A 12,505-nucleotide genomic window follows, 5' to 3' on the forward strand; every position below is an offset into this window, starting at 1 on the left:
AACATGTGATATCCTTCCATGTATTTAAATCATCTTCCATTTCCTTTATCAATGTTTTATAGTTCTCGGCATGTAAATTTTTCACCTCCTTGGTTAGGTTTATTCGTAGGTATTTTTTTGTGATTTTAAGAGAGATTGTTTTTTACTTTCCATTTGTGATATTTCATTGTTAGTGTAAAGAAATGCAACATATTTCTGTATGTTAATCTTGTATCCTGCTATCTTGCTGAAATTGTTTATTCTGGTAGTTTTTGTGTGGAGTCTTAAGGGTTATATGTATATATATATATAAAATCATGTCATCTGCATATAATGACAATTTTATCTCTTCTCTTCCAATTTGGATATTTTTACTTCTCTTTCTTGTCTGATTTCTGTGGCTAGGATTTCTAGTAATATGTGAATAGAGTGGGCATGCTTGTCTTCTACCAGATTTTAACAAGGCTTTCAGCTTTTCACCATTTTTATGTTGGCTTTGGTCTTGTCATCAATAGCTTTTAATGTGTTGAGATATGTTCCCTCCATATCCACTTTGGTAAGAGTGTTTAACTTGAATGGCTGTTGAATTTTGTCAAATGCTTTTTTGGCATCTATTGAGATGATCATGTGGTTTGGCATTATTTTCTTTTTTCTTTTAGCCATTCAGTAGGTGTGTAGTGGTATCTCACAGTTGTTTTAATTTGAATTTCCTTAACAGCTAATGTTGGCCTTCTTTTTATTGCTTCTTTTATTTATGTATCTGTATATATTCTTTGGTGAAGTGTCTATTCAAGGTTTTTTTTAAACCAGTTTTTCAATAGTTGTTTTCTTACTATTGAGTTTTGAGTGTTCTTTCCTTTTTTTTGAGAGAGAGAGAGTTCTTTCTATATTCTATATTCTTGTTGAGTAAGTGACATGCAAATAGTTTCTCCCAGTCTATAGTTTGTCTTTTTATCTCTCAAATGTCTTTCACAGAGCAAAAGTTTTTAATTTTGAAAGAGTTAAGAGTTCAGTTTATCAACTTTTCTTCTATACATGGTACTTTTCGTATCATGGCTTATTCTACCTAATTGTAAGTCCTGAAGATTTTTCTTCTGTGTTTTTCTTTTAAAGTTTAATAAGTGTACATTTTACATTTAGATCTGTGATCCATTTCAAGTTAACTTTGTGTAAGAGGTGAGATTTAGATTGAGGTTCATTTTCTTGCATGTGGATGTTTGAATGTTCCAGTATACTTTGTGTTTAGACATTTGTCATATTTGTTTGCTTCTACTTCCAGTGTCTATTCTGTCCTAGTCACTATGTGTGTATCCCTTTGCCTCTTGTCTAGGTCCATACACATGTAGGATTATTGTGTCTTCAGAGTGAACTGACTCTTTCATTATTATGTAACATCCCTCTGTATCCCTGGTCATTTTCTTTGCTGTGATGTCTGCTTTGTCTGACATTAATGTCTCAATTCTTTCCCCCTCTTCTAGCTACTTTAAAGAGTGAAGTGAAGTGAAAGTTACTCAGTCGTGTCTGACTCTTTGTGACCCCATGGACTATTATAGACAGTGGAATTCTCCAGGCCAGAATACTGGAGTGGGTAGCCTTTCCCTTCTCCAGAGTATCTTCCCAACCTAGGGATCAAGCCCAGGTCTCCCACATTGCAGACAGACTCTTTACCAGCTGAGCCCCAAGGGAAGCCCCAAACCCTAAAGAGTAGAGTTTCAGTTTATTACTTTAACACTTTTTCATAAGTCCAAAAGCAAAAGGCCAGTAATTTATTACCATATTAATCTCTGAGCACTTTAGATTCAGTAATTGGTGAGCTGTGGAAGACAGAAGAGTTTCCTGTGCTTCACAGCTGGCAGGTGAGGGCATCAAGACAGCACAGTTGTTCAGTTATCCACGTAATGGTTGTTCATTTATCTGCTTCTCATCTCTGGGAGAGGCTTCCAACATCCCTATCCTGTTGAACTTAGGAATGGTCATGTGACTTGCATTCATCACTGAGATGAGAGAGGAGGTGGTATGTGTCAGTTCTGGTGAACACCTATAAGAGGCAGCTCATAGGTCACTGTGTCTTTCTTCTCTGCTATGAGATGGGCAGTGTTGTGGGGCTTAGCCTGGTTCCTAGCAGCAGGATAGCACAGAGCAGAACCACAGGTGTACATGGATGGACACAAGGCATGGATGAGAAAGACAAGCCGCCAATATTTTATTCTTGTTTGTGACTGCAGTATAGGGGTCAAGCCCTGGGCCCAACCCATTCTAGGCCTCAGGGCCCTTCCTTTTTTTTCTTCTTTGATAAATAGGAATCAGGAATAGCACTTCCCCTAAATAGAAATGAAAAAATGTTGGAGAGGGGCCTACAAATGACTGGATTTGAAAGATAAGCTATCCACTTGTTCGCCCTTTGCTTTTGCTGAAAGCACAGTTTATGTTTGGCTCATCTGTGTTGGTCCACCTCTTCTACAGTTAAGGGATGTTATTGTCAGTTCTCCTGCAGGAAGAGTGCTAAGTCTCAGCACAGGTTTGTGCTACTGCACTGGGACACTACCATTGACTCTTTGCAGCTCTCCTTGTAGCTTCTCCCTCCTCTTCCTTAATGGTGCTCCCATTCTTGAGCACTCTGCCCACATGACCTAATTATCTCCCAGAGGCCCCACTTGCAAATACTGTCACACTGGGAATTAGATTTCAACATATTAATCTTGGGGAGACCAGGCTTTCATTTCCCAATAGTAAGTACTCCTTTTGCTGAGTGCAGCAGTACCCTAATGTAACATGGCTTATATGTGCAGTTTTGAATATGGGGATCCCCTGAAACACCCCAACTGCTTCTCTGTAGTGGAATGAGGCTCAGACAGTCTAGTTCCACTTCAGCAGTTAAACTCAAACTAAAGAATCAAAAGAGGTGACTTTCAGGTAACAGGACAGTGACATTTCATAATCCAAACCACACTTGGCACTCTGTGTAGGTGGTCACTGCTGTGTCATTGGAAGGTTGTTTGTCTCAGAATTGACTCATGGTTGATAGGTACGCCAGGGAGGGGCCGAGTTCTTTCTCTGGATCTCCTGATGGCCCCAGAACAGATAAAAATGCTTATGATATGCCTTGTTTGTGCCAGTAATTTTTTAAAAAAGAACTCCAGGAGTCCACTATTGGGAAAAGACTTGTACCTTCCTTTAGCCATTCCTACAGTTCACTTCTGGTTGATTTTTGATATCATTGGTTTATAGTTGTTGGCTGTAGAACAATACCAATACATGGAATGCTGCTTTCCCTAAAGGAGTCTCAGTTGTGTTTTAGATGTTTTTGAAGAGGGCATAGATTAGTTAAAAGAGAAAGTCAAATATTTAATTCCTTAGGTGGGACTATCTGAAACTATGCCAATATTTTTTTACCTAGTTACCTTGGCATTCACTTTGAAAGTACTCAACAGAGTTTTTTTTTCTTGCTTTTTTGATTTCATTTGTTTTCATTTTGGCTGTGCTGGGTCTTCGTTGCAGCACACTGGCTCTTTGTTGAACCACATGGGCATTTTTTCTAGTTGCAGAATGACTGGGCTTCTCTGGTTATAGTGCACGGCCTTCTCTTGTTGCAGAGTACAGGCTCTAGAGCATGAGGATTTCTCTAGTTGCGGCGTGCAGAGTTAATTGCCCTGTGGGCATGTGGGATCTGGTTCCCTGACCTGGGATCAAACCTGCGTCCCCTGCACTGGAAGGCGGATGCTTAACCACTGGACCACCAGGGAAGTCCCCCAACAGAGTTTTTTTTTTTAATGAGCCCTTTTGTAAATAATTTAGTAGACTTTTGAGTAATATTTTAAGCTGGCAAGGTTTCGATTGCTATGATGTATTTTATTAGATACATATTTCTTTGCATAATTTCAGGAAAAGTCAACAGAGGCTTTATATTTATGTGACTCTTCTCCTATGTTATCAATTTTATTTCTAGGCACAGAGTTTATTGGACTAGATTCTAAAAAAAATAGCTTTATTGAGATATAATTTACTTACCATACAATTTATCTAGCATGTATAATTTAATGATTTTTTAGCATATTCACAGAGTTGTACATCATCACCACAGTCAATTTTAGAACATTTTCATCACCCCCCCAAAAGGAAAAAAACCTGTTAGCAGTCACTCCCTCACTCCCTATTTCCTCCTACCCACTCCTACCTGCAGCCCTAGACAACTATTCATCTACTTTCTATCTCTATAGATTTTCTATTCTGGGCGTTCTGTACAATTGAAATCATACAGTATGTAGACTTGTAACTGGCTTCTTTTACTTAGCATAATATTTTCAAGGTTCATCCATGCTGTAGCCTGTATTAGTACTTCATTCCTTTTTATTCCTGAATATTTCAGGAATATTGTTTCAGGAATAATATTGTTTGGATCATGTTTTGTTTATCCATTCATCAGTTGATGGACACTTGGGTTGTTTCCTTTTTGGGGCTATCATGAATAATGCTGTTATGAATATTTGTGTACACTTTTTTTTGTGAAGGTCTGGCTTTTTAGTGACTCAGCTGCCCTTTTAAATACTGGTGATATCATAGCTCCATAGGACCCACCCCCCCATGGCCTCTTGCTTGGTGCCTCCTTTTTAAGGCAGGCAGTTTCCCCAGGCATACAGAGCTGGAGTGGTGGAGTGGGGCTCCTTGCTCTCATGTTCAGTACTTTACCAATTGGGGTGGAAACACCACAGGAGAGGAAGAATTAATTCCATACCACACAGATTTGTAAAAGCCTTGTAGGCTTTTTCTGTTTGCTGTTTCTTCTGTTTGTCACTTAGAACAGTATGGTCTCATCTGAAAGCAAAACAACAAGTACTACAAGTTAAAAGGTGCCTTAGAGATTTTTTTTAGTCTAATATCCTCATTATGCAGAAAACCAAAACCTAGAAAAGTGATGTCACTGCTCACCCAAGATCACACTGGTAGCAGGGCAAAGATTGGAACTCTGGGCTCTTCACTTCTCGTCCCAGTCCTCATTGTGCCCTGCTTGGGGTGAGAGTTCCTGGCCCAGGTGCTGGGTGAAAGGTGGTGCTATCATTTCGTGTCTTCTCTCTGATAGAATCCCGTCACGGGGCTGCTGTCAGCTAGTCATGAGCAGAAGGACGCCTGGGTACGGGATAACATCTACAGCATCCTGGCCGTGTGGGGCCTGGGCATGGCCTACCGCAAGAACGCTGACCGCGACGAGGACAAGGCCAAGGCCTACGAGCTGGAGCAGGTAAGTCTGACTGGCACCTCTGGCCTGGTGCTCAGCACCTTTTCCTTGGACTGAAAAGCCTACAAGGAGTAACTGTGTGCAAAACAGCCTGGTGCAGATGTCGGCTCCGTTTCTGTTCTAGGATATTTGGGGGAGACACTTTGGTCTCTCAACCTCTCATGTCTCTCCTTTTGAGATTTTTTTTCCCTCCATAAAAAAACAACAGTCACACTGAGTAGACATCCAAATTTCTAACTAACTACATTTCTCTCACACGTGCTGTCAGTTTTATACATAACTCATGTATGAGATGTCATTATAAACTAACATGATTGTTTTTAAAGCAGCATACTCGAACTCCACATTCCAAAATGTATGCTCTGTGGAGTTCTCATGTTGAAAGGGTATTTATTCAAATAGTATTGCCACTACTTAAAACAGTTTTGCAAAATGCCTTTCTAGTTTGAGTCATTCCAAAGCAGTCTTATTAATTTGCAGTACCCTTTAATTTTGAACCACACTGGTATTGTCCAGTTTTCATACCCGTGTTATCATATGGCACAATGAAGTCCTTTATTGTTTTCCAAAATCAGAAACCAACATACCTACCAAAGCAAAGACTTGCCATCACTAAGTATGTAAGAAAATAATCTGCCCCTGAGCATGGAGGTATTTTCAGAGTGTTCTGAGTGATAGTGTTGAAGTAAGGAGTGAAGGAAAGTTACATGGCTCAAAATAGCCTGCAGTTCAAACTCCCCTCCGGGTCCTCCCCACCATTCTATGCAAAATAAAGAACTCTCTCACAGGAAGAAAAAAATAGACATTAAGGTTGATTACGCTCAGCTCCCAGCAGGTCCAGCCTCTGGCTGATCTCCAGAATTCCTTGCCCCAGCCGTTTAAGAGATAATTACTCCAAACAATCTTGAAGAAGAACAGGCCCCCTTAAGACAGTAGATTTCCACATATATGCCTATATGTACTTACTCTTTTCTTGGGTTAGGGCAGCAGGTTACTAATCTGACTGCTGCCCCTTCTCACCTCATTAAAGCTGATCCTTAAAGTGCCGGTCTCCTTCTTTTTCCAAACCTCACCTTATCTAACTCCCTTACCCTACAAGGAGCATTGATGTGTACAAGGAGCTTGAGAGCCTTTGGGATTTGTCTTTGATTGGCACACTGCTTATTGACCCACACAGCCAGTGGGTCATCAGTTCCAGGGAGAATCCTTGTGGCCCAATCATAAACCAAGTGGGCCTGAGTGGCAGGCGGCCTTGTCAGCAGTGGGGAAGCTGAGAGAGGAAGCCTGTGTGATCAGGGAAAGGGCCATTTGAATTTGACCAGACGTGCTGAGCCAGAGGTGAGATCGCCTAGTCTTGGCGCTTGGGGGTAGGATTTAACATGCACACAGCAAGCATTGAATGCTCTCTCTCTCTCTCTCTCTCTCTCTCTCTCTCTCACACACACACACACACACACACACACACACCCACCCACCCCCACCCCCACACCCCCACTACCTCTCTTCTGTAAGCAATTTCTGATCTGGGTTAGAGTTGACTAGATTTGCCGCTCTATGACACAATAGAGAGGCACAAACAGACCACATTGTTTGATTTGTTGAGTGTGGTTAATAACTACAGGAGACGTCTCCCTTGATTATGGAAAATAACACTGGATCTTCCAATGATCCTCGACATGGACACTATTCCCTTTGGGGCTTAGGCAGTACAGCTGCTCATTGTGTGAGACTGTCCCATGCATTGCAGGACATGTAGCATCCTTAGTTCTTACTTACTAAATGCCTACAGCTCCCATCCCCATCAAGGTGACAATAAAAATGCCTCCACCCCCATATTTCTAAATGCTCCCCCACCCCCAGGGGATGCTAATGTCACCCCCAGTTGGGAACCGCTGGGCCTCTTCATAATGGAAAATAACCTTATTTGAGGGGAAGTCAATTGGCAAATGTTTGTGCTACACACTGTAGGAAATGTTAATTTTGACAGTGTTAATTATACCTTTTAATTATAGGGTAATATTTTCTGCATCAAAAGAGTTTCTGACATAAATTGAGATTATACTATAGAATCCTAGGATTTTAGAGAAGGAAGAATCTGAAGGGTGATCCATTTCAAACTTTTCTCCCATAATTATCTTTGGTGGCCCTTCACTACGTTTTAGCCTGCAAACCATGTTCATTGTGTAAGAGAGGAGATGCTAATGGCCCCGGGAGGGAACTTCTTTCAGCCTGCCTACTTTGACCTAAAAACACCCCCATTCTCTAGCCACTTGTGAAGTCTTTTTCTAGTGGATTTAATAGGACGTATGAAGACCATCTTTCAGTGGGTCTGAATTGTGGAGGAAGAGAGAAGCAATATAATGTATTGACGAGGAGCTCAAACTCCAGAGGACCTGGGCTCTGTCCTGCTCCACCCCTTGCCAGCTGAGAGACTTGAGCAGTGTTGACTCATCAGCCTCAAGTTCCTCATTGTAAAGTGGGGAAATAATAACACTCATCTCATAAGGGTGTTGCAAGACTCAGTGGGACTCTAAGTAAAGTGTTTTGTACAATACCGGAACAGAATGGCTGATTATCATGTTTTTATTATTATTTATAATAATAATTGTTATACTATATTTCTCCTTCTCTGTATGACTTACTTCCCTCAGCATGACACTCTCTAGGTCCATAATTGGTTCTAATATGTATTACTAAGAAACCTTGGCAACTACTTGCATTTTGTAAGAACTTTACTCAATAGTCTAGTAATGGTGTCACAAATGGCTGTTTTAGCAAAGCATCGTTACTTTAGGGCAGGCAGGGTGGACTTAATTCATCCATAGTATAACAAAAATAAATTACTAAGAATTGAGACATAAAGCTCCAAGGTACTAGGCTTATAAAAATTGTCTTGAATAAAATAGCAGGAGTCACTGGATTTCAGCACCAGAAGATACCATCTGGTCCAACATCTTTATTTGAGATAAGTCACTTCATCAAGATTTTCTTTCTTTGTGATGGAATGGAGAAGTAGAAATAATCTGAATAAGTGCTTGTATATGCCTTCTTGGGGAAGGTTCCAGGCAGCACTGGCTTACCTGTCATATGGGGAGGAGGTTGTTTTCATGGACCAAGGAAGCTGGCCTTGTTACTGATCCCATTTTATTTCTACAGAATGTGGTGAAACTGATGCGAGGTCTTCTCCAGTGCATGATGAGACAGGTAGGCAGAAAACAACAGATGTATTTTTGGGTCATCTGAGTGGGCGCTTTATCATTTTTCTGGTGACAACCATCAGTCTTAGAGTGTTTTGAACTTCCCAAAATGAGGAGAAAGTGAAAAAATTTAGCTTACTTTTTCCTTTTAAAATTATCTTCAGTAATTTTAATATACCATAGAACCAGACTCAGAGAATACTTTCTCAAAGTCTTTTCAGGGCTTCCCTCATAGCTCAGTTGGTAAAGAATCCACCTGCAATGCAGGAGACTCCAGTTTGATTCTTGAGTTGGGGATATCCGCTGGAGAAGGAATAGGCTACCCACTCCAGTATTCTTGGACTTCCCTTGTGGCTCAGCTGGTAAAGAATCCGCCTGCAATGCAGGAGACCTGGGTTCGATCCCTGGGTTGGAAAGATCCCCTGGACAAGGGAAAGGCTACCCACTCCAGTATTCTGGCCTGCAGAATTTCATGGACTATAGTCAATGAGGTTGCAAAGAGTTGGACATGACTGAGCAACTTTCACTCACTTCTGTAAAAGAAGAACATGCCCTTTTTCTAAACAAGGAAGAAAACATTGTTTTGAAAAGTCATTCCTAGAAAGCAGTGTGCTGTTGTTTATTCTGTTGAGTTTATAAAAGGGTTTCTTTGAGTTGAGGACTTCCCTTGAGGCTCAGCTGGTAAAGAATCCGCCTGCAATGTGGGAGACCTGGATTTGACCCCTGAGTTGGGAAGATCCCCTGGACAAGGGGAAGGCTACCCACTCCAGTATTCTGGCCTGGAGAATTCCATGGACTGTGTAGTCCATGGGGTCGCAAAGAGTTGGACACGACTGAACTGCTTTCACTTGGAGTTGAAATGCTTGAGTTTTTAAAACTTGACTAATATTTACTGGTATTTTCAGTGAGGGTAGAAAATTTCTTGAGCATGTACTGTGTACAGAACATCATACTAGGATCTGCACAGATTCCAAGATGAATATGGTACAGTCCCCACCCGTGATCGGCACGTTCCCATTAGTTTTCAAAAGCATCATTGTTCTTTTCTTTTCAACATAAGGAAATAGGATTGGAAATTTAAAGAAGAAATTTACAGAGGAAGAAAAGGGCCTCGTCCTCCCCTCTTCCCTCATTCCTTCCCTCCCTCTCATTGAGTTCCTACTATGTGTCACAGCTCATGCTGGGAATAGCAGACAAGGAAACCCTTTGGCTTGACCTCTCAAGCTTGCAGAGCTTGTTAAAATCCCAGTAGACTAAGACATTTCTGGTGATGGGCAGGAAGAGCCACACAGACACACATACAGCCCCTCTGTGTGAGGCTCACTAGTGAACATCCGTCCCCTACCTTCCATCCCTCTGTCTCCCAGAGGTAACAGATAAAAGGTCTAAATCCAAGATAATGACCCTGCCAGCCATGAACCCCTCAGCTCCATGCAGCTGGCTTGCTGTCTTCCTCAGGTGGATAAAGTGGAGAGGTTCAAGCACACTCAGAGTACTGAGGACAGCCTGCACGCCAAGTACAACACTGCCACCTGCAGCACTGTGGTGGGCGACGACCAGTGGGGCCACCTCCAGGTGGACGCCACCTCACTCTTCCTCCTGTTCCTGGCCCAGATGACAGCCTCCGGTAAGCCAGGCCTGATGGAGCCCATTGAACTGGGAGTGACCATCCAAAAGGGGGCGGGGGGGGGCAGGCATTGACCAGTATTCAAAATAAGCTGCTTTTTTGCATTATATTATATCCCCTGATTCTGTGGCTCTGTTGACAGTCAGCCTCCTGAGCCCTCGCAGGACCTTGAGTTAGGCCACTTAGCTGCTGCTTCACAAAGCTGTTCCCTCCAGTCCTGTAAATTCATGCTCCGGGGTCAAAGGCTTTGCATTTACTTCAGACTGCAAATGTGAAACTCCAAAAATAGGAGAAATCAGGAAATAATAGTGTTATGGCTTTGTGAATAAACCTGGGACTTAAAAAGGACTTTTTGGTTATGAAAGTTAAGGTGAGCTCACTGTAGATGGTTTGGAAAATATAATGAAATACAAAGGAAAAAACTCTCACTGATAATTTTCATTTGAATGTGTCTCCTCCAGGTTTTTTTTTCCACTGTATTTTAAAAAACATATTTAAGGTCATATGGTATACATATAGTGTTTTTATTACATAGCATTATAACTTAAGCATTTCCCCCATAATATTAAAGGTGTTCATAAACAATTTTAGTGACTTTACCAATGGATATTCCATAATTAAACTATTCCTTTATTCTTTTATTTGTTTACCTATTATAACTGTATTACAATACAAACTTTGACCCCCATATCTATTTGCTTCCTTCTCTTAGTTTGATATCATTCAAAGGCTACTTATACTCATTGCCATATTGTTTGCAGAACAGTTTACCAGTTTGGAGAAGGAAATGGCAACCCACTCCAGTATTCTTGCCTGGAAAATCCATGGACGGAGGAGCCTAGTAGGCTGTAGCCCATGGGGTCGCAAAGAATCAGACACGACTGAATGACTTCACTTTCATTTTCTTTTTTACTTTACCAGTTAACCACCCGCCCCCCCCGCCAAGTGATGTAAGAGTACGTATCTTACCCACACCAGTTTCAAGAATTCATACTTCAAAAATACATGTATTTGTCATAACCAGCTGTACATTTAGGCTTGCTCTCCTGGGCAGGTGCTGGGAGCTGGCCTTTCCATGAGTTGAAGAGCCATTGCCTGTAGCTGGGGGCTCTCCTTTCCCAACCCGGTCATTGGGGGGAAATACCCACCCTGTGGTTTACTCAAGGATAAGACAGTGGTTGTGCTGGGCTAAAATGCTGGCTCTGTGGGATCTTCTCTGCACAAATCCCACACGTATATGAAGGCCTCACATCTTCTCTTTCAATCATTTCTACTCCTAGGCACACATGCAGAAGCAGAGCCCTTCTTATCTTCCATCTTTCCTTGGCTCCCTCCTTCATTCCCTCCTTTCTGTCCTCACTCTTTCCGTCCCTCCTTCCTTTCATCCTTCCCTCATTCCTTATTTTCCTCCCTACTTTCTATCTTGCCTCTCTCCTTCCTTTCTATCCTCCTTCCTTCATCCTGTCCTTCCCTCCTTTTCCTTCCATCCCTCCTCTCCTTTGTTCCTTCCCTCCCTCTCTCGTTCCCTCTTTCCCTCCCTCCTTCCTTCCCTCTTTTCTTCCATCCCTCCCTCTTTTCTTCCATCCCTCCCTCCTTCCATCCATCCTTTGTTCACTCCCTCCTCCACTTCTCTTCCTTCTTCCTTCCCTCCTTTCTTCCTTCCATCCTTCCCTCTTTCCCCCCTCTATCCTTCCTCCTTACTTCTCACCTTCTTTCCTTCCTTCCTTCCATCTCTTCCCCTTTCCTTCTCCTCCCCTTTCCCCTTCCTACCTTTCATCCTTCCTTTGCCCCTCCTTCCTTCCTGCTCTCCCTCCTTCCTTCCCTCTTAGCTTCTCTCTCTCATTCCCTCCCTCCCTCCTTTCTTCCCTCCCTCCATAAATCATCCCCTCCTCCTTTCCTTCCTTTTCTCGCCCCCCGTTTCCTTCCATCCTTCCTCCCATCCCTCCCACGTTCCTTCCATTCATCCCTCCTCCTTTCCTTCTCTTGTTTCTTCCTTCCCTCCCTTCTTCCCCCTTCCATCCTTTCATCCCTCCCTCCTCCTCTCCTTCCTCCACTGATTCCTTCCTTCCTTCTTCGCTACCTCCCTGCTTCCCTCCTTCCTTCCCGTCCTCGCTCCTTCCACCCTTCCTGTCTTCCCTCCTTCCTACCTTCCTTCCCACCCTCCTTCCATCCCCTCATTCCCCTTCTACCCCTCCCTCCTCTCATTCCTCCTCCCTTTGCCGCCTCCTCCCCTCCTTCCTTCCGTCCCTCTCTCCTTCCCTCCTCTGCCCCTCGTTCTCTACCTCCTTCCTTCCCTCCCTCATTGCCTCTGCCCTTCCCTTGTTCTTTTCTTCCCTCCCTCCTTTCCTCCTTCCAACTCTCCCTCCTTCCTCCCTTCCTTCATTCCCTTGTTCCCTCCATCCTTCCTTCCTTTTCTCCCTCTTTGTCTCCTTCCTTCTTTCCCTTTCTCCTTCTCACCTTCCATCCTTC

At 42.7% G+C, this 12,505-nt stretch overlaps 1 protein-coding gene across 5 annotated transcripts in view; it reads left to right on the forward strand.

The window, feature by feature from the left end:
* Positions 1 to 12,505, forward strand: part of PHKA2 (phosphorylase kinase regulatory subunit alpha 2) — a 91,083-nt gene that overhangs the window by 20,427 nt on the left and 58,151 nt on the right. For all 5 annotated transcript variants that reach the window (XM_043895950.1, XM_043895954.1, XM_043895955.1 and 2 more), the window contains 3 exons: positions 5,057 to 5,215; positions 8,369 to 8,416; positions 9,868 to 10,036. In XM_043895950.1, coding sequence (XP_043751885.1) covers positions 5,057 to 5,215; positions 8,369 to 8,416; positions 9,868 to 10,036 — 376 coding nt within the window. The remainder of the gene's footprint in view (positions 1 to 5,056; positions 5,216 to 8,368; positions 8,417 to 9,867; positions 10,037 to 12,505) is intronic.

Source organism: Cervus elaphus, chromosome X (assembly GCF_910594005.1).
Source record: "Cervus elaphus chromosome X, mCerEla1.1, whole genome shotgun sequence".
In the NCBI taxonomy this organism is placed as follows: domain Eukaryota; kingdom Metazoa; phylum Chordata; class Mammalia; order Artiodactyla; family Cervidae; genus Cervus; species Cervus elaphus.